Below are 27952 nucleotides of genomic sequence, written 5' to 3'. Positions count from 1 at the left end.
CAAGGCAGTTTCCCTCCCCAGGGGAGTCAGTGGGCAGAATTATGACCTCTATCTTTCTCCTGCAGTAAAGAGGAAGTGCTTTCTGCATTAGAAACTGTAAAATTTGTAGAAACTGTTGGAGGAACTCTGATTTCTACACTCTACCCAGGCAGGAATGAAGCAGTATACCACCTCCTCCCCTGGTGGTGCTCAGGATACTGCAGGATTGAGTCTTATCATCTGGATAACAAACAAGAGTGGCAGAGAGAAGTAGCAAAGCACAGGCTTTATAAACTAAATTAACATTTGAAACACAGCCCACAGAATGAGCCAGGATGTGTACTCTGAATCTAAACAGGTTGACTACGTGCTAAAATAAAAAATTTAATTAGAAACTAGTCATAAAATAGAACACTAAAAATGTCCAGGAAACTGTTCAAAATTACTCATCATGCAAAAACCAGGAAAATCTAAATTTCAATGAGCAAATACAATCAACATAGTGCAATGCCAAAAGGACAGGGAATGTGGAATTTTTAGTTAAGAAATTTAAAGCTGATGTCATAAACATGCTCCAGGAAGTAATTATGACTACTCTTGAAAAAAATAAAAAATAGAATATCTCAGCAAAGAAATAAAAAATGTAAAAGAGGAAATAACCAGAAATTTTGAACTTAAACAAACAAAACCTTCATAGGGAAAGAACAATAGCAGGATATAAATGGCAAAGAAATTAGAGAACTGAAAGTTATTTTAATAGAAATTATGAGCAACAAGGAAAAATAGATTTTTAAAAATGATATGAACCTCAAAGATCTGTGAGACAATGAAAGAAGATATAACATGCATGTCATCAGGGTCCCCAAAAATGAGGAAAAAAGAATGTGGAGCTGAAAATATATTTAAATGAATAATGGCTGAAAACTTTCCAAATTTGTCATAAGATATGACTACAGTTTCAAGGAAGCTCAGAACATCCCAAAGAGGATAATCTCAAAGAAATCTACACCCAGACACATGAAATTCAAACTTCTGAAAACTCAGGACAAAGAAAAATGCCTTAAAATTCAGCTAGTGAGAAAAAGAACACTGGATTGCTCTTCAGAAACCACAGAAGCCAGAAGGATCCAACTAGTTGTCAATGCTGAGAAAAAGGCCTGCCAACCCACAACACTATATCAAGTGTTATGAAATAAAACATTTTTAGACAAGGAAATGCTTGGGTGGCTCATTCAGTTAAGCATCTGACTCTTGGTTTCGGCTCAGGTCTGATCTGAGGGTTGTGAGATTGAGCCCCATGTCATGCTCTTTGCTCAGCATGGAGTCTGCTTGAGTTCCTCCCTCCTTCTTCCACAGCCTTTCTCCCCTGCACTCTTTCTCACTGAAATAAATAAGTTAAAGAAAAAAGACATTTTTGGACAAAATAGTTAAGATAATTTATCACCAAGAGACCAGTACCAAAAAAGATGGTGAAAAGAAATTAAAAAAAAAAAAAGAAAGAAATGCAATAAATCTTAGGACATCAAGAATGAAGAAAGAGCAAAGAAAAATATAAACACATATGACTAAATACAATAAAGTATTCTTCGGCTTTTGAGCTTTAAAAATTACATTTCACATTTAAAAGCAACATTTATGAGCAGGTTCTGAATATGTATAAAGAAAATATCTAGATAGCTATGCTATAAAGAAAGGGAAAGAAAGGGCCTCAAATCATGGAAGAGTGTCTATATTCCAATTTAAGTGGAAAATGCTGCTATTACTGGTTTATGATAAGCTAAGCATGTATATTTTAATCCTTAGTGCAACCTCTAGAAAACAAAAGACCTCTACTCTGAAAATTATAAAACATTGATGAAAGAAATTGAAGATGACTCAAACAAATGGAAAGATATTCCATGCTCGTGGATTAGAAGAATTAATTTTGTTAAAACGTCCATGCTACTCATGGCAATCTACAGATTCAACGCAACCCCTATCAAAATACCAACAATGCTTTTCACAGAACTAGAATAAATAAATAATAGTAAAATTTGTATGGAACCACAGAAGACCCCAAATAGCGAATGCAATCTTAAGAAAGAACAACAGGGCAGCCCGGGTGGCTCAGTGGTTTAGCGCTGCCTTCAGCCCAGGGTGTGATCGAGTCCCACGTCGGGCTCTCTGCATGGAGCCTGCTTCTCCCTCTGCCTGTGTCTCTGTGTCTCTCATGAATAAATAAGTAAAATCTTAAAAAAAAAAAAAAAGAAAGAAAGAAAGAAAGAAAGAAAGAACGAACAACAAAGCTGGAGGTATCACAATCCCAGATTTCAGTAGACTGCAATCTATGGAAGTCAAAACAGTATGGCACTGGCACAAAAATAGACACATAGATCAATGAAGTGGAATAGAAAGCCCAGAAGTAAACCCATGCTTATATAGTCAATTAACCTATGAGAAAAGAGGAGGCAAAACTATATAATGGGGAAAGGATAGTGTCTTAAATAAATAGTGCTGGGAAAACTGGACAGTTACATGTGAAAGAATGACATAGGATGACTTTCTTACATCATACACACAAAAAAATTCTAAATGGATGAAAGACCTCAAAATGGATTAAATGTGAGACTTGAATTTATAAAACTCCCAGAGGAAAATATAGGCAGTCATTTTTTTTACTTCAGCTATAGAAACATTTTCTGGATATATCTCCCAAGGTAAGGGAAACAAAAGCAAAAACAAACTATGGGACTATACCAAAATAAAAAGCTTTCCACAGCAGACAAAACTATAAAAAAAAAAAAGGCAACATACTGAATGAGAGAAGATAATTACAAATGATATATACAATAAGGAGTTAATATCCAAAATATACAAAGAATTTATAAAAGTCAATAACAAAAAATAAATATTCCAATTGAAAATTTGACAGGGACTCTAAATAGATATTTTTCCAAAGAAGACATACAGGTCAACAGACATAGAAAAAGGTGCTCAACATCACTAATCACCAGGAAAATGCAAACCAAGACCACAATGAGATATCACTTTACATGTGAAAGAATACCTAGGATAAAAAAGACAAGAAATAAGATGTGTTGGAGAGGAGAAAAAGAAACCCCTGTGCACTGTTGGTGGGAATGTAAATTGGTGCTGCCTCTGTGGAAAATAGTATGGAGGTTAAAAAATTAAAAATAGAAATGCAACATGATCCAGTAATACCATTACTAGAAAAACAAAGAAAACAAACACTAATTTGAAAAGATATATGCACCCCTATGTTTATTGCAGCATTATTTACAATAGACAAGATATGGAAACAAAGTATGTCCATCAATATATGAATAGATAAAGAAGATGTGGAATACACACACACACACACACACACACACAGAGTGGAATATTACTCAGCCATAAAAAAGAATGAGATCTTGGCATTTGTGGCAACATAGATAGACCTAGAGGATATTATGCTAAATGAAATAAGAAAGACAGATTCCATATGATCTCACTAATACATGGAATCTAAAAAAACAAAACAAATAAACAAACAAATAAATAGAGTAGAAAGAGACCCATAAATACAGAGGACAAACTGGTGGTTACCAGAGGGGAGGAAGTGGAAGGATGAGAAAAATGGGTGAAGGGGAGTGGGAGATACGGGCTTCTAGTTACGGAATGAATAAGTCATGTGGGTAGACAAAAATAGTACAGGGAATATAGTCAATGATATTGTAACAACATTTAAGGTGACAAATGGTAGCTACACTTGTGGTGAGCAGAGCATAATGTATAAACTTATTGAATTGCTGTTATCTTACATACCTGAAACTAATGTAACTTGTGTGTCATCTATACTTCAATAACCTTTTAAAAACCTGTAGATTGGACCAATATATGAATATAAGAAATGTACCTTTAAGCAAAATGCCTGAAGAAAGCATTTAGAGGACTATAGCTTCTTACATTTTTTTACATATACTAATGAATTTCCTAAGAGGATGGGGCATGGGATGCTCCAATCTCAGGACTCTAGAGAAAAATGAAGCAAGGACAGGTGAGAATAAACTGTCAGGGTTTCAGATATGGTGTAGAGTAAAGGCCTCAAAATGAGTGTTTTTAACGTTACAACCAAAAGATACTCAGGTATTGTCTGTTGTGTTCTAAAACAAAAAAGTATTATCTAAGTACTCCATATGTAAGCAAATTATCATTCATATAACAAAAGAAAATAGACCTCAATATTTAAAATTACCCAAAATATACAGCATATATATATCCTATATAAATAAAATTCTAGATTGCATATTCCAGCTGAATTAAAAATGAATCAAAATAAAATACTCAAGAGAGGAGAAGGTGTAGCAGGATAATAAGCACTAAACCCTTTTTTATAGAGAATATAGGATACATAATTATAAATGTGTTCAAAGATAAATACCAATAAAAATGTTTATTCAAAAAGCATATATGCCAAGGAAATATTAAAGCAAAAGAATATTAGGTGGATCTTGTTCTAAAAAATCAAAACAAACGATAAATTCATAACAATTAAGAAAAGAGTGCTTGGATTGCTAAATTGGTTGAGGGTCAAACTCTTGATTTCTGCTCAGGTCATGATCCCACAGTTGTGGGACTGAGCCCCACATCAGGCTCTGCACTGGGTGTGGAGCCTGCTTGGGATTCTCTCTCTCTCTCTCTCTCTCTCTCTCTTCTCCTACCCCTCCTGTCCCATAATCCCCCTCACTCTCCCAAAAAACAAAAAAGGACAAGAACAATAGAAGAAAATAGAATCCAGAAAGAAACACAAGTCCATATTGTAATGTAATGTATGATCAAGTGGTTTTTTAAATTAGGAGATAAACGGTAAACCGTTCAATATATAATCCTGGGGCAATTAGCTGAGACTTCAAGTAAAAAATAAACCAGGTCTTGCAGTAGATAAACAAATCAAAGGACCAATGTTAAAACATAGCTTAAAATAATAGATAAATAAGGGGAAATATTTTTATATTCTTGAGATTGTGATATATTACTTTATTAATTTCTAAAATTTATTTGAGAGAGAGTACATGGGTAGGGAGGAGGGGCAGAGGGAGAAGAAGTGAAGCAGACTCCTCACTGAGTAGGGAGCCCCATAGGAGGGGGGGGATCTACGCCAGGACCCCAGGATTAGCACCTGAGCCAAAGGCAGATGCTTAACCGGCTGAGCCACCCAGGCCCCCAGTGATATCTTACTTTAAATCACATAAATATCCTACACTCAATAAAGAAAAATAATGACATAATTGACTAGATAAAAATTACAAAACTCAATTTGGATGGAAGATGTAAGGTTAAAAGAAATTTCAAAGCACTTCTACACCCACATTATGTGATTATCTGCAACATATAAAAGAACACTTGCAACTGTAAGTGTTAACAAAACCTTAACCTGTTTTATAAGTAGGCACAACATAGGCAATTCAAGAGGTGTATAAGGGATATACAGATTTGACGTGATACTGGAGGACTGTGCATCAGAACTTGGTAGGAATTAAGCAAGTTTGAGCAAAGGACACACAGCAAGGCCATGTTGCAGGAGCAGTGGGACACAGCATTGCCACCATCTCTATATGTCCCTTCATCTTCACACCTTCACGTAAGAATAGTTGCTGGGCAGGAAGCACCCAGTGCATTGATCAGGTGCTTTTCCCCTGGTGCTAGTAAGAGGCAGAGAGAGGAAGGATCTGTTCCTTTGGCTTTCAGAGAGGAAGGCAGTAGCAATGGGAAAGAGGGAAGGAAGGAATAAATGAATGAGAGGACACTAATAGTGTTGAGAATGTACTCTTTGTCAGAACTTTCTCTAGATTCTTCTACATGGTCACCATATTTTATTTTCATCTGTATTCATTCCATGTCATATTTGGTGTCTATTATCTTGAGTGATGTGGTCCCTTTGCCTCTGTGTGCAATGGATCCTAAAGGGTCTGTGGACCAACGAGTAGATTTAGAAATGCTGAGAGCCAGTCAAGCTTTTTCTTTTTTTAGTATCACTGAGCAGGAATATGGTCTGGCACTTCAGCCACCAGCACCAACAAATTGCTCACAAAAATAATCCACATGTAACAAATTGTATCTCAGTGCTCAACAGCTTAGTGGCAGCTCCCACAAGCCATTCCTCAGGTGAGATGAGTGAGCAACCAGAAGAAGCCACTGGACATCAGGCGCCTCTTCTCCCAAGGACTACCTTATCTAGACTCCTTAAATGGTTGGTTCAGAATGAAATTTCAAATTGTATTAAAATATTTTTTAAAATTCTGAATCCAAGTGGGTTTGGGCTTATGAGGAATCAGTACAAAGAGAAATCAATCACAGTTTCCTTGTAAAATGGAATGCAGCGTTAATAAATGTTGGCCTCTGTCCAAAAGGAAATTTGCAAAGAAGGAAGGATGTCAAGAAACAGAGAAAGTAACTAACAGGGTTGGTTTAATAGTCTACTGATGCTGCTTTGTAATTCTTAATGGTTTTGAACTCACTCCCATCTCAAGTGTAAGCAAATGTGTGGAAGGGGAGAACGGGAAGCAAATACCCAGGCATGTGAGCTCCTCATTCTTCCCACATTTGCCTTCACTCTGTAATCTCTCAACCTTATCCACAGTGCATCCACCTTCTAATACCCTATCCTCTCTCTCACCCCTTAGTGCACATTAAAACTTTGAACTCTTGTCTGACAAATCTGCCTTCTGATTGGTAAATACGGAAGATAAAGGCATTTAGGAAATCATTTTCTCTCCTCATAAAGTTTTGACTTTCAAAGTCTATTATCTTGCAGTGAACATCAAAACACCAAAAGTCCTATTTTAGAGATCAGAGGCTAATATTACCTTCTTTACTTTTACCTTTCTGTTGTAATGAGCCCATCAATTCCTAAGCATTGGCTTTTTAGTATTCCCCATCCCAAGAAAGGTGAATGGCTCTGGCTCACTGGGGGAAAAGTCATGCTCTTAGATATATAGAATGGAATGATTAACTTTTCATACTCCCCCCACATCCTCAAATGTTCAAAAGTATTCTTCTTTAGTGACCAAGATCAGCTTCATGGGTATACAACCTGTATAGTTACAAGGAACATCACACTAAGAAGGAGCCCATTTTTTTAAGTGTTGCTATCATCTTATAATTTTTTAACAAGGAGCCCTGCAAATAATATAGCTGTCCCTGCCTCTGAGTCTGAGCCTTTAGAAAGACCACTCCATCAACAAAAACTCAAAGGTGTTTCATAGTCGAGTGTTGCTAAACGTGGTGTGAGCCTACTTGCTTTATTAACTAGGGGATTTTTAATTCTCTATTTCTATTATTCCTTTTGCTCCCTTTCAGGCAGAAGCAAAAACTTTTTGTCAAGGTAAGATTTGTTAGCATGAGAAGAAATCTCAAGTTCAGGGCAAAGATTGGGTGGGACCAGGCCTCTCAGTAGCAGCAAATACCAGGAAAGAAAGAACAGACCATGCTCGAACACTCCCTCTGTTCAAGAGTTCATATCATATCACAGAGAGAGGAGGAAAGAAGAGAGCCCTGTGCATCACCTACCTCCCCAGCCCACCTGCCTGGGAGGACAAAGAATGCAGAGGACCACCCCTCCATGTTCCAAGATATACCAATGTAAAGAGCATGTGGGTGTCACAAGACAAACAACGATGTTTGTTATTGGTCCCAAATTACATATGTAGGGCACGTCTTCTAAGTAACTGCACAATTGATGTCCCGTATAAACTGCACGATTTTGTATTAGCCTAGGAAACAGCGTGTAAGACAAATATATGTCAATATGAAGGACACATTTTAATGCACATGAATGTGAACTTACTTACCATCCAGTAAAGTTTCACAATATACTTTCCATAGCTATTGAATAAAGGCACATGACCTTTCACAGCCTTGCACAGAGAGTAGATGTGTTCCCAGGGCTTCCAGGTAAGAAGAGGAGGTTCTGCTGCAGTCCCTTTAAAATAATTGTTCAAAGTAGCTCCATTGAAGATCTTCCACACTGCATAGATTTCGCTGATAATCCATCTCATCAGCTAGAGACAAAAGCCACTAATGTTAATCAAGTGTTTTCAGTTGTTGGTATGTAATCTAGGAGGGAACCAGTCAAAAATCTACTTCCAATGGTAATATTAAATTCTGCACATAACATGCTCCATATTTTGATTTCTGACTTACAGAATAAAGTTGTATCTATTGCCTTTGTTGTCAGGAAATATAGTCACAGTACAAGTGAAAAAGACTTAACGCTAAATACACTCTTAGGGAAGAGCTGTTATCCAGAGTAAACTATCAGCAATTTGACATTGACCTCCTTTTGACATTGATTTTCATTTCAGCTTTGAGGGGGGTGGGGTGGGGCGGGGAGACTGAATGCTTCTGAAAGTTGTCATAATTTTATTTTGGAATTAACTTTTTATAAATGATTAAGTTACTCATCTGTAAATGTTGAGAAGTTTGAGAAGAAAATTATCTCTTTTATGTTGATAGGATCAGCTCGACAATGAATGAGATATGAGAAAGAATTAAAATTGCACACACATTTAAATATTCCCTAAGTCTCATATTTCATATGCCAATCTGTACATACAGAAATGCTCTAAGTAAAACTCCCACTTGCAGAGTTTTCAACAGGCAGCAAGGCACAGTGGGGAGCTGAGCTTCAGAGCAGAAACAGAGACCAGAATTTGGATCTTTCTTCATATCCTTCTGCTCTGGGGCATGTCATTTCACTGTCTCTAAATTGCAGTTTATGTAGTGCAGTCTGTAAAATGCAGATTATACTATCTATTTTTCAGCATTTTATAGGTAATAGAAATAATGCATTAAAAATCTCTGCGTCACAGTGGGTGTTAAGTAAGATATTACCCTTAGTAGTATCGGATTTCCTGAAATAATCATCTCATGTTTAATTGCCTGGTTGATAAGAAGATTAAATACTTGAGACTAACCTTATAAGATTCATGTTTTCCTTAATTTACATTATCTAGGACATTTCTTCAAGTTTAGTTTAGTTGAAAAAGGTAAATCAAATATCTTCTTGTATGTATATCTGGGAATTTTGCTATTGAATATTTTATACTTCCTTAAAAAAATGAAAAGCTAAAGTCTATGCATGCTTTGGATCATCAGATGAGCATATTTTAGCCTAAAATATAAAGTATAAAACAATTTAGAGATAACATTACACTAACCCATACAAGTTGAAGAAATCAATTGTTTTTGTTTTTAAAGAAATCAATGTTTTGACCTTAATACTGGTCAAGATATTTAAGATAAGAAAGACAAAATGTTTGAATCAATAATGACTATTCTGACTGGGTCAGAATTTTTTTCTGGAGGACACCTGGGTGGCTTAGCGGTTGAGCATCTGCCTTCGGCTCAGGGAGTGATCCTGGGATCCAGGATTGAGGCCCGCATAGGGCTCCATGTGAGGAGCCTGCTTCTCCCTCTCCCTGTGTCTCTGCATCTCTCTCTCTCTCTCTTTCTTTCTGTTTCTCATGAATAAATAAATAAATCTTTTTTTAAAAAAGAGGACGAATTTTTTTCTGGGAGAAAATAATTTTTAAAAAATTGCCCTGCTTCTGATATAACCGCCTTAGGGGAGTGGAACAGGTCTGTTTCTGATGGGTAAAATCCAGAGTGGAGAGATGTTTAGGGGAGATTTTCCCTGCATTAGCAAGCCAAACAACATCAGGAAAACCTGCTCTTGAGCACAGTACAGAGCAAGTTCCACAGCAACTTGTCAATTGTTAGGCAAAGATTGGGTGGGACCAGGCCTCTCAGTAGCAGCAAATACCAGGAAAGAAAGAACAGACAAGAAAGGTGAATGGCTCTGGCTCACTGGGGGAAAAGTCATGCTCTTAGATATAAGAGCATGTAAAACAAGAGCAGAAGTGCTCTCAGATTATGAGATCCCAGCTACATAGGTCTGTGGGAAGGAGAATAGGGCACAGCAATGCTAATACATTTTCCCACCATTAAACTCAATTGAAGAGGCTTCTCTTCCTCTTTGAATATCTAGTGTATAAAATCCTGAGTTATATCAAAACTTAGAGGTGAGCAAAGGAATTGAAATTGACCGTCGGAATTGTTTGAAGCAGGCCTGTGAGTTATTCTGCAATCACCTTCAGTTAAAACTTCCCTACATACCTCACTGCAGAGTAAATGTTCATTTGCTGAAAACAAGTCAAACAGGATTTCATTTTTCACAACTACTGGAGCCTGAAATTAAAATATATATATAAAAAGGAATATTACTTCTTAGGAAAAATAAAGGAAATGTAGCTGAATGAAATAAGAGTTTCATGTGATATAAACAAGTCAAACCTGATTTAATTCCTCACAACCAGAAGAATTAAAAGAAAAAAAAAGCTCATTATTCCATAAAATAACCCTGTTGGAGCTACAGGTGACATTCACTTAATAAGGTAATGCCTATCAAACACAGCATTTTCATATACAAATGAAATGTCGTAAGATATAATATATGCAGATAATCTCAGCATGCATACACACACAATCTCAGAGTTTAAAAAATGAATTGATATTTAAATTAACCTTTCAAATTAAACCTGAAGCTTAGTTAATACATGCTAGCAGGAAAGATATCTTCATCCCTTTGATAAAAATATTAGGTATGACAGGTTTTTAAAATCTTGGCCAATTTCAAATCCTCTTATATTTAAAAAATATCATTTGATGGTCATTATTTAAGTGGTACATACCTAAAGATGATTTTATGTATTTAGACCACTAAGGAATAAACATAATAAGGGAAAATATGATTCACAACAGGTTTTTAAAATTCATTAAAATTCATATCAAGCTTATATACTTAACATATAAAATTAACATAAATCTGGTTTTGATTAATAAAACATTTTCATGGAAACTAATACCACCAACTACTCTCAATCACATATGGTAAGTAGCATCTTGAAAACTCAGTAAAATATTTTATGTCCAAAAAATTAACCCAAAACTACCTTGAAGGCTTGAATTGAATCTTATGTTTATAATTCATGATTACATATATATATTACATATATATAAATTGCATAAAATATTTTATACAAAAATACATATTTAAATTCCAGTTTGGCTAATTGCACTTCTAAAATGCCCATACTCTTTGGCAACATTAAAATTGAGTATAGATTAAATAAATGTTGAATAACTAAAATTTGAGGAGTGAAACTTAATAGTTGCCTACCAACAAATGTAAAGTAGAAACTGACAGTGTGTAAAAAACAGCAAATATTAAGTAGAAGTCTCTATGGAGGTCTCTATTCCCTATGCCTGTACCCGAGACAGAATACATCTTTGGACATCTTACGTCTGTTCAATATAATCAACGTTCAAGGGCCTGAGCAATCAATACCGGATTCTCAGAAATAAATCTGATCATTCCCTTAGTGGTCAGGGCTTGTTAACCTCCTCAGTTGGAATAGTCCATGTTGATTTTGGTTATCCTAAATCCAGGCTTTTTAGTTTTTTCATAATTTAGCTTCTCTCTGACTTAAATCATGTCCACTTGATTTCACAAAAGACTTCATCTTTTGCTTAGAGTAGAATAGAGTAAATCTCACACAGAAAGGTCATTATTGTTTTGCTAAATTTTTATCTAACCTTTATATATGCCCACATTTAGAGAGTTTCAATGTAAAACGTATTTACCACCATTAATCTGGACATTAGAACTTGAAAAACACTATTCTGAGGTTTTCCTAGTTAGCTAGACTTTCGGTTGTGACTGTTCTGGTCCATAGCCCAAGAGAAGTCTGTGCACAGGATCAAGAAAAAGAATAAAGAGTGCAGGAGTGCAGAGGTGCTGAGATGGGCAGAAGCATTATGATAAATGTAGAGAGAGGTGCCATTAACAACATGGATGAATTTATAATATAAGTGTATCTCTCAGAACTAAGATATGTTAAAAAGAAAAAGAGATGGTATAAAACTTTGCCACTTATTCACATTTGAAACACTCTCACTGCAGGGAATTAATATCCTTTATTTTCATGGAATGTAAACTCTCAACTTCCATTGCACAGAGCCTGAATATTATTAATAATACATTATTACTAAGTGCACTTTATTAACACCATAGAATTTATATTCTTCATGTCAATATAATCTAACGTTACAAGTAATTTAAAGGCATGGTTCATGTACATTTGATTTATATTATTTAAAATGTCTTACAAGTAGGCATTCAATAAATATATCTTCTCATTTTCTCATTTTCCCGAATATCTTTGAATTTCAGATTATTAGACTCAACTAGTAGCTGTAATTGGAAATACGGTGGATAAATTGCATTAGTAGCAGTGCTTATGAAGGCTAAAACTTTTAAAGAATAAAATTACTTTAAAGGGAAAGTCTGTCAGAAATTAAGGAATAGGGATCCCTGGGTGGCGCAGCGGTTTGGCGCCTGCCTTTGGCCCAGGGCGCGATCCTGGAGACCCGGGATCGAGTCCCACATCGGGCTCCCGGTGCATGGAGCCTGCTTCTCCCTCTGCCTGTGTCTCTGCCTCTCTCTCTCTCTCTCTGTGACTATCATGAATAAATAAATAAAATCTTTAAAAAAAAAAGAAATTAAGGAATAACTTCCCAAACATTTTAAGCTATGCTTTGATATCACGTAGAAAAGGAAAATTCAAGACCCTAAACAAAAATTTCAATATTCTCTTGGGAGCCAGTAGAAGAAATATTAAACTATGCTGACAAACATTTATTTCTGTTAAATACCAAGAAGTAATTCCTTTTTCTTACTGAATACCATGTGAAAAATTTACCCTGAATTGTTTTTAAAATGAGAATTTTCACAACTAAGATATTATAGCCCATAGTTAATATGTATTTTATTTGATAGTGAAGATATTTCTTACCTGATTAATTAAAAACTCCTGTGGACGTTTCCAGTAATAAATTTTCAGTGATGGTGGTAATTCAATCTTTCCTTCAGGGTCTTCAAAAAAATGCTATATAAAAAATATATTGATTTTTTTCTCCATACGGTTTTATTAAAATGAAAGCAGCTTAATCCTAATAAAAATTAGTAAGCACATAGATTCGATCAGTAAATAAGCATTTTAGAGCAATTTGTGTGTTTGCTCTCAGAGCTAGTTCGTGGAGTATTTGGTGAATACTGAAGTTAATCATACTGTATTTAATGAGAAACTTTGTTGAGTAACATTTTATTGCAGAAGAAATAGTCCAAACAAGCATGAGCTGCTTCGAAATGTGAAGTAGGTATAGTAGGAAGACAATTTGGATGAGCCAGATATGGACATATTTTGCACTAAAAATATTGTGATTTCTTTTGTTTACCTGAATAAAAAGATTTTTTTAAGAATCATAAATATGATATTATGCCAATGAAATTTGTACTTTTGATCTGACTTTCATTTATTAATTTTTAAAATTAAACATCATTGGGACATAATTATAGATTCACCACATCATATGTGAAATAATAGATTTCCTGTGTTCTCTTTAGTCAGTTTCTCCCATGGTAAAATCTTACAAAACTATAGTGCAATGTCACAACCAGGATACCGACATTGACATAGTCACGATATAGAACAGTTCAGCAGCACAAGGATCCTTCCCAGGCGTTTTTATGGCATACCCACCCTCCAACTTCCTTACCACCTGTTTTATCCCTACCACCTGGCAATCATTTATCTGGTCTCTCTTTCATTAATTTTATCATTTCAATAATGTTATATGAGGGGCACCTGGGTGGCTCAGCCAGTTAATCCGACTCTTGGTTTCAGCTCAGGTTATGATCTCAGGGTCGTGAGATCCAGCCCTGTGTTGGGTTCCATTCTCAGCATGGAGTCTGCTTGAGATTCTCTCTCTCCCTCTCCCTCTGTCCCTTCTCCTGCTCTCTCACACATTCTCTCAAATGAATAACTAAATCTTCAGAAAAATAATAATGGTATACAAATGGAATCACATAGCACGTAACCTTGCGGGTTGGCTTTTTTCCCTCTCTGCCTAATTCCATGGATATTCAATTTACTCAAGCTGTTGCATGTATCAATAGTTCGTTCTTATTTACTGCTGAGTAATATTTCATGATACAGATATTTGTTTGTTTACCATCTGTCCTATCTGGGGCTATTACTTATAAAGCTGCTATAAATTGTTGCATACAGTTTACAGGTTTTTATATGAACATAAGTTTCCATTTCTCTGAGATAAATGCCCAGGTATGCAATTAATTTATTAATTTTTGAGACCCTAATGTGGGTCAATTAGTGAGCTCTGGAGGAAGAATAATATCCAAATGTCTACTCTCAGATGCCAGCAATATAGTACATTAGAGAGACTTTAAGTAGCTACTATGTAAAAGTTCTCACAGCTCATAAGGTAGTCAGGTTGTGGGGGTGGTCCTTACAAAAAAAGAGAAAGTGCTGAGAGTACAAAAACAATGCTAATCAAGAAAGAGACAACTAAATTTCACCTGACTTAATAGTGACATGAGCACATAAATACCATTTTGTGATTTTTTATGGTAGTCATATTTTTATCCTAATGCTAGTGTAACCTGAGAAATAGTTTATATTTTAGGGTATTGTCTGAGCTTTACACAGAGCATCTATATGTATCTGGAGCATATTTAAGAGACTGGAACACTTTGGATGAAGACAAAGGTAATCCCAACATCTAGTCAAAACGATCAAAGAATGAGTCCCTGAAAAATAGGCTGAAGTTTCCAAGAGTTACAGTAGAATTCTGGGGTTGCTTCGTGTCGTTTTTTTTCCCCTTACAAATTATTAATCCAGTTATTTTAAAGTCCCTTATCTGACAGTTCCAAAGTCAGAGCTACCCGTGGATCTATTTCTATTACTTAATTTTTCCTCTTATTTTTCAGCCACTTAGTTCTGTTTCTGTTCACGTGTGGTAAATTTTGGTTGTATGATATACATGACATATAAAAATGTATATGAGCACTAAGTAATGATGTCTTCCTCCAAAGAGGAGGACTTTATTCCTTTCTGACAGATGAAGTACAAAATGAACTTTACCCCATCAACACTGAGCCTCAGCATTTGGTAGGGCTGGTGTAGTTTTGGTTTTCCCTTACTTAACACAGAATGCTATAGCTATGTTGGGGCACTAACTGAAAGGTTGAAGTGTCCAAGTCCCTTCACCTTGGTATACGCTAAATTCCAAACTCTTGCCTTAGCACCATTTCTAAGTTATTTAGCTTCCAAGCTACTGCTTTTTTACTCATTTTCTCAGCAGCAAAATCCTCACACATATAGCTTAGGATTTGGGTAAATGTCTCGAAGTAAAATTATATGCAAAACTTTCAGATTGTGTTTCTGGGATTTCAAGTTTTGGCTGCTTTTGCAGTCCCAGACAATATCTTCTCTCTCTCCAGCCCAGAGAAACTGACATAAGCCCTAAGGCTACTACTTTCTGCTTGGCCTTTAATTTTCACACCTTGAATTATTAAATGTCTTTGAGAAGAAAAAAAAAGGTAATCATCATATCATAATCTGGTATGATTCCCTTTTCTCCTATTGCTACATTAATGGTAATCTTTCCATATCATTTTGCCTTAGTTGTATTTCTTATATCCACCTTACAGTGCTTCATTAAATATATCTCATTTTGGTTTACCCATCATGTCTGTTTGTTGTTGTCACTTAGCTAAAGAAATGAGACCTGATTCTGGAATTACAGGAATGGGTTAGCTTATCTGATGCTGATTCCCTGATCATTATCCTCACATTTAAGGAAGAGACTTTCTCGAAAGTTCCAAGGCTACTTGCTAAAGGTTGGATGCTTAAGGTAATTAATCCTGGTAAAACATGGATGTTGCAAATCATGGCTAAGACCTACCATGCTGCTACATCACAGAAGTGTGATCACCAGGTTTGGGGTATCCACCACTCACTCCTGTGAAGGACTGTTGCTTCCTGAGCCATGAATGGTGTTGTAGAACAGAACTGAGTGTGGGAAACAAGGTTGCATCCCAGAAGGTACCTTCGCACTGCTGTAATAACCAGGGTTTGACCTGCTGCTCTTCTACCTTATGAAGATGGCAGAGGCAGAATGGAGTGTTGACCAAGGTTCTCATGTATCCCACTCGATTGGAATAGCCCTGATTCACCAGGAGGAGGGCTGGTGCTTCCCTAATCATGCAGTTTTATACATCTCCATAGTCCAAGGGCCACAAAATCAATTTTGGGGTCTGATGTTCAGCTAGCAATGTTCCCAAATGAAATGGGCATCGAGTAACCAGCACACAGGTTTCTGCTCCAGTCTCAGTGGTTTTCCTCCAATAAATGTTCTTCCAACAGACTTGGCCTTGTTTCAGTAACATTGATAAGTTCCAGAATTTGATGCCTAACCTTCCAGAGATCTGCAAGATTTTTTCATAGTCATCTAATAAAGGCTTACTTGCTCTCCAAGGGTCCCCAACATATTACAGGTTATATCTTATTTCCCATTCCAAAGTTTTCAGGCACTTCTGCTCTTTTCTTCCCTGTTATTACTTTACACTTTGGAGTGACTCCTCTTTAGGTCTTTTCTAGAGCTCAATGCTTAACTGAGGATTTGCAGCATCTATCTTTCTGATGTAAATTCACACTCAACCCCCATTAGTTGTAAACTTCTATTAACAATACATAGCATATGACCATTTTCATTTGAACCCAGAGAGCTCAAAATCCCTTTTCATCTAAAACTTCCACAATATTCTCTGTATGGTACAAAGAATGTATTCCCTCACAGGTTCCTAATTTGAAATTGTTCAAGTACTAACAGAATCAGCAATTAGTTACATTTATTATCTTTTGCAAACAAATTTATGTTATGAATCATGCAGTTTACAATTCTTCATTTTGTGAACAAAATGTAATTGCTAATAAGTACCATTCTAGAATTCTCTATGCAAATAAAGACACCAGAGTTCAACACGGTCATTCTGGCAATTTTGTTAGTGTTTTGAAACTGTATTGTGTTCTATAAACATTTTTATTGAATGAATCACTGCACCAAATAAATGGGTCCTATTTAAAATGCAACCCAGACTCATATCTTCAACAAAGAAGTCCTTAGAAATAGAGTGAACATTTTTAAATGGGCAAGAGAAACTAAAATCATATCATTGGAAAATGTAGGAACATCATTCTCAGCTCCAATCTCAGGGGCCTATTATGTTTAAATGTCCATCAATAAACAAAGAGTACCTGAGATTTTTACCAAATAGATCTTGGGGGTGGGGGGATATTAAGAAAGATTCAATTTTTTAATCTCACAGTAACATTGTTTAAAAATAAGTCTCCTATAATCTCCAGATTATAGCTCACAGGTGTGTTGGGGCCTCTCTCTAAATGCCTGGTTCCCAATTCTGTCCAAAATCTACTATCTAACCTGTTCTATCAATTTCCCCTTAATTTCATTATGTCTCTCCTTCTGCTTATTCAAATGTGATTAGCAAAGTTCAGGTCCACAGCTGGGAAACACAGGCAGGAAGGAGGGAGACAGATGGACCAAGACAAAATTGAAAATTTCTCTTTTGAATGGAGGCTCTGGAGAAGAATGAGTATATTCCTGTGTTAACAAATATTATTCTAAAATTTAAGACTCAAATGAACTCCAGTCATAGTCAAGTGAACTTACAAATATAGGGCTTTTTCCTGCTTTGTCCTTTTCTTTTGCACCTTTGCCGGCATCCCACTTCTCAGCATTTATGTCAGCCTCACTCCATTCTGGCCAGATCGGGAACTTCCCCTTCTTCTGCTCAACGGAACTAGGTTGTATATTACTACTAGAGATAGAGCAGGGAGGTGGGTTAGTTTTAAGTTAAATCTCTGAGGCAAAATACTGGATTCATTGCATGGTATAAAGTAAGTGATCTTGTCAGTGGTCATGCGAAAGACCTTTTTCGATAGTCTGACCTGTAGTCAGACAGCTTCTAACCCTAGCCTTAGGGTTAAAAAACTAAAATACCCAGAAAGAATATTCCATATACAAATTCTGAGCCTTAGCCCCTACTTACTAATGCAGGATCCTCATCATAAATACATAAAATGCCATAAAGGGGAACATTTATATACAACTCACACTTAAAATCCTTTACGTGTATGTTATTAATGGCTTTTTGAAGATCCGTACAAATAGAATTTTGATTTTTGCCAGTATGAGAGTATTATGTGATCATTATTTTAAACTAAACTTTGGGATACCTGGGTGGCTCGGTGGTTGGGCCTCTGCCTTCAGCTCAGGGTGTGATTCTGGGATCTGGGATCAAGTCTCCCATTGGGCTCCCTGTGGGGAGCTGTCTTCTCCCTCTGCCTGTGTCTCTGCCTCTCTCTCTCTCATCATAAAAAGATAAATAATAAATAAATTAATAAATAAAAATGTTTAGGGGTGCCTGTGTGGCTCAGTGGTTGAACATCTGCCTTTGGCTCAGGTCGTGATCCTAACGTCCTGGGATCCAGTCCCGCATGAGGCTCCCTGCAGGGAGCTGCTTCTCCCTTTGCCTGTCTCTGCCTCTCTATGCCTCTCATGAATAAATAAATAAAATCTTCAGAAATAAAATAAAAAAGCAATCTTCTTAAAAAATTAGGTAAGTAAGAAAGACAGGCCCACTCCATTTTATAAACCACATTCTTAAACCACTGTCCATCCTTTCAGACTAATGTGGAAGGATATATATTTCTTTTTCAAAAATAATATCATTCAGCATATTCTTCTTATAAACTATTTCTTTCAATTTATCAGCATATTGCAAATAGTTCTTCTGTCAATGAGAATTTATAAAATACAAATTTAATTATTGTAGACTGTTCCATTGTATAAATATACTGCCTCTCATTTAATTAAGTTTCTATATTTAAAAATTTGAAGGTTTTGATTTAAAAATTTTTTCACTATCATAAACAAGACTTTGATTGCTATCCTTATTGCCAAATCTTTGCATATATTATTATTTCTTTTCTTAGGATAGATTTTAGTAAGAAGATTTACAGTGCCCAAATATATACATATTTAAAGTTTGTGATTTTTTTTTTTTACTAATTAACTACAGAGAGGTTGGACTTGTTTTATACACTTATTATCAAAATGTTACAATTTCATATCTTTAAACTTTGACTTTTTAAAAAATTTAAAAATTAAACTTTTAAAATTTATTTATTTTTAAGATTTTATTTATTTATTCATGAGAGACACACAGAGAGAGGCAGAGACAATAGCAGAGGGAGAAGCAGGCTCCTCTCAGGGAGCCCAATGTGGGACTCAATCCCCAGACCCCAGGATCATGCCCTGAGCCAAAGGCAAACGCTCAACCACTAAGCCACCCAGGCATCCTTATTTTTTTTAAGATTGATTTTATTTATTTATTTATTTATTTATTTATTTATTTATTTATTCATTCATTCATTCATTCATTCATTCATTCATGAGAGAGAGAGAGGGAGAGGCAGAGACACTGGCAGAGGGAGAAGCAGGCTCCATGCAGGGAGCCTGATGTGGGACTTGATCCCGGGACTCCAGGATCACACCCTGGGTGGAAGGCAGGCGCTAAAGCCACCCAGGGATCCCTGTCCCTACTTTTTTATTATTGTAAGTTTTAAAGTCTAAAATATGTGCCTTGTTTAATTTTTCAAGTTTTAACTATGAGTGAGCCTGGAACCCTGCTCCAGACCCTGGGATAAGCAGTGAGCAAACAACTAAAATATCTACCCTTCTAGAGTGATGAAGTTTTGGAAAATAGGTGAGGTCTGGAGCTGACAACCAAGAAAGAATTCTTGAGACATCTTTGGTGCAACGTGGTGGTTTTATTAAAGCACGGGGACAGGACCCATAGGCAGGGAGAGGTGCTGCCCTGGGCCTGTGAGGGGTGGCTGATTATATACCTGGGAGTTGGGAGGAGTTTGAGGATAGTGTACTCTCCAAGGAATTTTGGAAGCAAGGTTTCCAGAACCTTGGGAGGGCTAGCTATTGTTGGGAAAAGGTCACTTATTACTGTCTAATAAAACCTGAGTCATGAGACCCTTCAGATGTACCATGTGCTTGGGGGATGATTGCCAACATGTATCTTGGGGGTTTAGAGATAAAGGAAATCTCTAAAGGAATTTTTATATGTTAAAGTAGGCTTACAGGCTCCTGGGGGGTGGGCTAAGATTGCTTTTGCCCTTAGCAAAGTATGAACATTGAGGCAGTTGAGTCCATAGGGGAATGTCCCTCTGCCTATTTCAAGGACTTGTCGATGTGCTGCCCCACGCTCGGGTCTTGTCCTCAGCTAGCCCTGTGTTCTCCCATCATAGAGTTCATATGCTAGTGGGTGGAGACACAAAATCACAGCATAAAATAAGTAAAATATATAGTATATTAGAAAGCAAAAAATACTAAACAGAAATATAAAATAGGAAGGAGAACTGAAGAGTTGATACACAATTTTTAATACAGTGGTTAAAGAAAGCACTCCATAATAGGGTAATACAGGTAAGTATTACAGGGTAATACAGGGTAAGTCAATAGTGAAAGAACATAAAGGATTGAGGCACCAGACGGCTCAGTTGTTTAAGTGTCTGCCTTCAGTTCAGGTCATGATCCCAGGTTCCTGAGATCTAGTCTGCATCTGGCTGCCTGCTCAGCAGGGGGTCTGCTTCTCCCTCTGCCTTTACCCCCCTCCCTCCTCATGTTCGGTCTGTCTCAATCACTCTCTCTCTCTCTCTCTCTCAAATAAATAAATAAATAAAATCTTAAAAAAAAAAGAACATAAAGGATTAAGCTGTGTGGATCTGTGGGAAAACTGTTCTGGATACGGGAAACAGCAGGTACAAACAGCAATGCAGAACCTTCCAGATGCAGAAAGCATCCTGGCTTACTTGAAGAATAAAAATTCAGTGTGGCTGAAGGAAAGTAAAAGGAGATACTTTCAGAGAGGTAACAGGAGATGCAGAGATTATGAAGGTGATCTAAGCCAGAGAAAAGACATGGGTTTCCCTAGGTGAGAAGGGAAGCCAACGGAGAGTTTTGAGCAGGAAATTTTGTGGGGTTTTATTGTTGTTTTGGGTCTTTTTTTAAAGATTTTATTTATTTGAAAGACAGAGAGAGTAAACGAGAGAGAGAGAGAGAGAGAGAGAGAGCACAGGCACGAGCAGGGGCAGAGGCAGAAGTAGAAGCAGACCTGCCACCGAGCAGGAAGCCCGACAAGAGGACTCATGACCTAAGCCGAAGACAAAAGCTTAACAGACTGAGCCACCCAGGTGCCCCAAGCAGGAAATTTTGTAATCATTCTTGCTGCTCTATTGAGAAGAGGCCAAAGGAAACAAGACAGAGAATTTAGAGGGCACTGAGGGGCACCTCCCTCGCCCTCCCTCTGCCTATGTCTCTGCCTCTCTCTGTGTGTCTGTCATGAATAAATAAATAGAAGGCACTGAAATAACAGGTGAGAGCTAATGGTGATTTGGACCAGGTTGCTAACAGTAGAGGAGGGAAGAGAGTCCCCTGTTTTTAAGATAAAGCCAATAGATTGAGTTGATATTTCCTGCAAAACAGAAGACTATGGGATAGGGCAAACCTGAGGTTAAGAGTAAGCAGCATTTCACTTTTCAATTATTGTGTTTTAAATGTTTATCACATGTTTGTGGAGATGTTGAATAGTTAGTTAGACATAGGATTCTGAGACTTTAGGAGAAAGGATTTTTCTAAAAGTGAAAATTTGAACCATCAGCATTTAGATGATGTTTAAAGTCTTAAGACTGGGTTAAATCACCAACAAAGTGCCTATACCTAAGGAACAGGCACTCCCAGGAAGGCTAATCAAAACACCTAACAACTGGTAAGGAATGAGCATTGACCAACCCTCAAAGCCTCCAGATATGCCAGACATTATTTACTTTAATAATGGGATCAGGGATGTAAGGACCTCAGGGTAGGTCAGGGACTCTAGGAAAGAGGCAGAAATGTCTGGGGCTCCTGGTTATTAGTAAGGTTATTGGTAAGGCTACTCAATAATCAATATTAAAATATTTCAATAGTCTATCAATACAGCTGTCTACTTGCCCTGATACTCCACATGAAAAGTCAGAAAGAGTAGGAAGAAAACAGAAAAGCAGTCCATGAGTGGTGGGCAGAATAATGCATCCTCTCTCCCTGCCCCCCCACCCCTGGCCCCACCAACACATCCACACCCTAATCTCCAGAACTGGGGTATCTGTTACCTTCCATGGCAAGAGAGAGTGTGTAGACAACTTTAAGTATTTGAGATGGGAGGTTATCCTGGTCTATCTGCATGGGCTCAATGTAATCACAGGTGTTCTCAAAAGTGAAAGGAGACAGAAGTAGTCAGAAGGAGATTTGATTCTGGAAGCATGAATAGAAAAATGCAAAACTGCTGGTTCTGAAGACAAAAGGAGGAGGCCACATGCCAAAAAGAGGGCGTGGTATCTGGAAGGTGCAAAAGGCAAGGATATGGATTCTCTCTGTGAGCCTCCAGAAAGGAATGCAGCCCTGCCAGTGCCTTAATGTTAGCTCAGTGAGACCCATTTTGGACTTTTGACCTCTGGAATTGCACAATAACAGTTTTATATTGTTTAAGCCACTAAGTTTGTGGTATTTTATTATGACAGCATTGAGAAACAGTGGTAGGAATAAAATAGTAGAGGGTTTTACCTTGGGTGCCAAGTAAAACATTTTTTAAAGTAAAAAAATGCACAACAGATCTAAATGCTGGTAGTAGATCAACAATTGAAATATGAAAAAATAAACAAGAAGGTTAAAGGTCTTTCCTGGTTTCACTTTTTGGGGCTGGGGTGGGAGGGACTTTCTGGAACACCCTATCTAGTATAGCAAACTCTATATTCTTTTATATTGTTTCATTTTTCTGGCACTTGGCAGTTGTCTCACTAATCTTTCCGTGTTTGTGTGCCTCCAAGGTAGGCTTTTTTTTTTTTTTTTTTTCAAGGTAGGCTTTTTAAGTTCCATGGGTAGGATCACAGAAACAGTGCCTGGATAACATAGGAAATCTGTCTCCCTGGCTCTCTGTCATCTCTTTACATGAAGTAAAGGGATGAATGCTCTTATGTATATGTCTATCATTTCTAATTAGAACTGTTTCAAGGTTTTACGCATAGGTAGAGATTGATCAGATGGCTCACCAGTCCTGTTTTCCATTTCTTATGTTTCCCATACTCCTTTGCAATTTGGCTAGTACTTTGTGGTGGTGTTTTGGACAATAGCATCTGGGAAGATGTGTTGTATCCCACCTTTAGGCTTATAAAACATCTGTGAGGCACTTGTCAGCATGGCTTATTTAGCACATACAGAGCCACTACAAAACTCCTGATCATACCCTAGTATACACGAGAAATATCCTTTATTGTGTGATTGGGGGGTTGTGTGATATTGTAGCTAGTGTTGATTAGCTTCCTACTTGCTTCTTTGGTATTGTAGCTAGTTAACATCCATCACCACACATAGCTACAAAATCTTTTTCTTATGAGAATTTTAAAAGTCTACTCTCTTAGCAATTTTCAAATATGCAATATAGTATTATTAACTATAGTCATTATGCTGTACATTACATCCTCATGACTTAGTTATTTTATAACTGGAAGTTTATACCTTTTGACCACCTTCACCCATTTTTGCCTAACTCCTGCCTCTGGCAAACACTCATTCACATTTTTCAAAGGCTTTTAATCATGATAAATTCATTCCAGTCACAAATATATAATATACACAGTATATTTATTTATATATCTATGTTAGTTACATATATATATATATATATACATATATATATAATCATCTTAACACCTTTGTATTGTTGCTTACTTAATATATCATTTTCGTGTCAGACTCTTCTGTCCAACTTGGCCTGCTGTTATAAATTTGCTTGTGCTGCTGCTTCTCTTTTCCCCAGGAGCACCTTTATATTTTATATTTCTACTCTGGAAATCAGCCTATTGTCTGGTTATGCAGAACTTTTTTCTCCCTCCAAATATCAGTTTCCTTTAGAATATCATTTGGCATTTTGATACCAGAATGTGTATGATATACAGGATGTGTATTATAAGCACTCCGCATTGACTGTGTTAAGTTTTTAAAAAACAATAAATTTCCATTAATATATTTTATTTACAAATTTATAGCCTCTTTTAAAAGTGTCAGTGCCATTTCCCCTGTCTCAATAGCGTATTTAGACTCACTGTGTAGAAGGGAGTATTTAGCCATATATTTTGAGGATATATTTATATTTCAAATCTTATGCAATTTTTAATTTTAATGTATTGAATCATTTACTAGTCCTTGAATATATTGCTATATGAATAAAATAGTGTATCCCCCTGATTTTTCAGTGTGTCAAGTTTGATTTCTTGGCCTATATAATTTTCTAGAATTTGGGAACATTTATTTCCTGGTATTACCAGTTCCTAAATCTTCAAAAGTCTTGAATTGCTTCTGTGTTTAAAGATTAGCTTGCTCTCAGAATTGATGAGACCAGGAGTCATGTGCTTTGCGTATTTAAGGGTATCGGCTGTACGACAGCAGTAGACACATTCTCTCAGTCAACATCAAAGGCATACTGCGCTGACAGTTTCAAATGCAACATATTTGTGCATGATCTTTTGAAGTCTACAGTATATTTGACATTGGGCTATATTTGACTATTGTTTATATTGTGTTTAACACTGTAGGTGAGCTATTGGGCTGGTATAAGGTACCTCAAATGAGTCTTTTTTTAAGTGATCTTCAATATAGATGGAATCAAATTTGACATGTTACAAGGAAAGTAGGCCAATTAGTGATAAAGCTTAATAGCTTAAGGGAAGGAGCCAGCACATTTACTTACACTTGACAGAATGAAGAGGGAAGCAAAATATAATCTTAGCTCTTTATGTTTTTAAGAAATTAGATACTCCTTTTACAAAAATAGCTTTTAAGATATGGAACTTCCCAAATGAGTTAAATTTTACCATGATTTTGATGGATACAAAGTCACCAACTTCTTTTTATCTGTATGGTTGTAGGAACACTCCATAAAACAGAGGTCCTATAATGTACTATTTTATGCCTTGATTTTTCTATTAATATTATGAAAAATGTCCCTTCCTTCCTGAAAACTATTCTAGTCTTCTTTTTCTCAGTTTGTTTTACATGCTATATAGAAATCCTCCTTTAAATGTATATGTCTTTAGACTTTCTTTTCCAGCAGAGTGGATTAAGATAAAAAAAATATTACCTACAAATGCCTACATAAAGAAATAAAAATCTTCAGGATCCAGAAATGAAGAGGGAACTGAAAGTCAGAATGTTGTAACTCTAAGCTGAAGCTGTAGCTTCCCTGGGGAAGTCTTAGCAGTCTTATGAATGTAGAGTCTTTTGTTTTAACATACATAGGACAAACGAGGAAAGGGAGTGCTCCAACCTTAGATAAAGGCACGACTTTCCAAAAGTTTAATTATTTTTGTTTATTTTTTTCAAAGTTGTTTTTGTTGTTGGTGGTGGGATTTTTTTGTTTTGTTTTGTTTTTGTTTTCATTAGAGACAAAAAGACAGATGCAGAAACGTAGGCAGAGGGAGAAGCAGGCTCCCTGCAGGGAGCCCAATGCGGAACTCGATCCCAGGACCCAGGATTCACCATCTGAGCTAATGGCAGATGCTCAACAACTGAGCCACCCAGGTTCCCCAGTTTAATTCTTTGTAAAAATGTGAATAAAAAAATCTGCCCTATAATCTTAGATGATAAGAAAGCTAGATTTTCTATGCTTAGTGTTTGGCTGAAAAAGGAAATAAAAAAAATCTTCCTTGAGAAATGGAAACCTTTGGACTAAAACTTACGTAGGTTTGAGATCTGACTTTAAAGTCATATGGGTTTCTGGATGGCTTATTTACATGAGATACCTGAACGAAGAAAATTCCATATTACATTGAAAAAACAATCTTTCAGTACAGGATTACCTTGGGGAGAGGGGATTGGAGGAAAAAAATACCCTGAGAAGGATGGGCTCATAATAAAAGTGTCCTAAAAGGCAAGAATATACAAAAATATTCAGAAATCACAACAAAAAAGAATTGAGCGTCAAAAATTTAAGATAGTAGAGAAATAATCTATAAGTAATTTACCATGTATATGCTTATAATGATATAAAAGAAGAAATTCAATCCCTGAAAGAAGAATTATACCCTTTATATTTGTCAACATTAACAATCAAAGCTAGCTACAATATCAAAGAAGCAAGTAGGAAGTAATCAATGCTAGCTACAATATCACAAAACCCCCAATCACACAATAAAGGATATTTCTCATGTATACTAGGGTATGATCAGGAGTTTTGTAGTGGCTCTGTATGTGCTAAATAAGCATTCTTGGCTCCTTCCATCTTGTGGCTTTACCATTTTCTAAGATCTTCTCTGAAGGCTTGAGCCATGCTGACAAGTGCCTCACAGGATGTTTTATAAGCCTAAAGGTGGGATACAACACATCTTCCCAGATGCTATTGTCCAAAACACCACCACAAAGTACTAGCCAAATTGCAAAGGAGTATGGGAAACATGGGAAACATAAGAAATGGAAAACAGGACTGGTGAGCCATCTGATCAATCTCTACCTATGCGTAAAACCTTGAAACAGTTCTAATTAGAAATGATAGACATATACATAAGAGCATTCATCCCTTTACTTCATGTAAAGAGATGACAGAGAGACAGGGAGACAGATTTCTTATGTTATCCAGGCACTGTTTCTGTGATCCTACCCATGGAATTTACAAAGCCTACCTGTGGAAGCAGACAAACACGGAAAGATTAGTGAGACAACTGCCAAGTGCCAGAAAAATGAAGCAAAATAAAAGGATATAGAGTTTGCTATACTAGAAAGGGTGTTTCTAAACATATTTAAATACTTGGTAAGTTTGCTACTTTATTTCTCTTTTCTTGGGTGTGATTTCTTTTTTTGTAATTTATTTACTGATAGTTCTTCATAATTTTAATTTTTTTCTTTTTAATGTTTTTAGTTCATATTTTGCAGATATCTACAAAAAGGTATTTAAATATGTTTAGAATCACCAAAAAGATAAAGGAGGGAAAGTTCTACTTTGCAACAAGCACAGAAAGATATTAAGCAATCAAACAAAAAATGAGATCAATGTGAACAAAGAGATATTGATTGGGAAATTTTATCAGTGACAGTTCAGCTATTGAAAGAATAGACTAAATAAGGCCAAAGAAAGGAGAGGACTAATGATTTAGAAGGTAGAATGTTTAAAATCAAGTGTTTGAAACAGACTCTTAACTACAGAGACCTAATTGAGGTGATGGGAGTGGGGGGAGAGAGATTAAATAGGTGATGCAGATGAAGGAAGGCACTTGTGATGAGCACCAGGTGATGCATGGAAGTGCTGAATCATTCACTATACTGCACTCCTGAAACTAATATCACTCTATATGTTATCTAACTAGAATTTAAATAAAAGCTTAAAAAAATAAAATCAAGTGTTTGCATTAAAAGATAGAAAATGTGAACTACACAAGTGGATAGATTGAAAAACTCTAGTGTATGCCTATGAGGAGGCCCAGACAGATAAAATAGCTAGAATGAGGATGAGGAGAAATATCTGGAAATATGACTGCTGAATAATATTCAGAATTGAAAGGCACGTCTTCAGATGGAAAAAAGTACATCAAGCAATAACAAAGGATAAAAGGGAGGTCAAGGGGTAGAAATCTACATCTAGACACATCAACTGAAAATTATGGATAAATGATAAAGATGAAAATCTATACATAAAGAAATGACAAATTACCTAAATATAAAAACAATCAAATTGACAGCAATAACAGTCATGGTAAAGCAAGGAAATGATGTCATCAAAGTTGATGATGTAAAATAACTGTTAATCTTGAAATTAAGATCCAATTAAACTCTTATTTTAAAATGAGGTAGAAACATTTATCTTGAATTAAATAAAAACATTTAAAATTGTGAGTTT

At 36.3% G+C, this 27952-nt stretch overlaps 1 protein-coding gene across 3 annotated transcripts in view; it reads right to left on the bottom strand.

The window, feature by feature from the left end:
* Positions 1 to 27952, bottom strand: part of ADGB (androglobin) — a 161532-nt gene that overhangs the window by 119638 nt on the left and 13942 nt on the right. For 2 of the 3 annotated variants that reach the window (XM_025422508.3, XM_025422506.3), the window contains exons 2-5: positions 17629 to 17776; positions 12873 to 12965; positions 10135 to 10206; positions 7809 to 8018 (exon numbers count right to left, since the gene is read on the bottom strand). In XM_025422508.3, coding sequence (XP_025278293.1) covers positions 7809 to 8018; positions 10135 to 10206; positions 12873 to 12965; positions 17629 to 17776 — 523 coding nt within the window. The remainder of the gene's footprint in view (positions 1 to 7808; positions 8019 to 10134; positions 10207 to 12872; positions 12966 to 17628; positions 17777 to 27952) is intronic. The other variant, XM_025422507.3, reaches the window with a different exon arrangement.

The sequence above is a fragment of the Canis lupus genome, chromosome 1, assembly GCF_003254725.2.
Source record: "Canis lupus dingo isolate Sandy chromosome 1, ASM325472v2, whole genome shotgun sequence".
Classification (NCBI taxonomy): Eukaryota; Metazoa; Chordata; class Mammalia; order Carnivora; family Canidae; genus Canis; species Canis lupus.
This window is presented reverse-complemented; position numbering and strand designations above follow the sequence as displayed.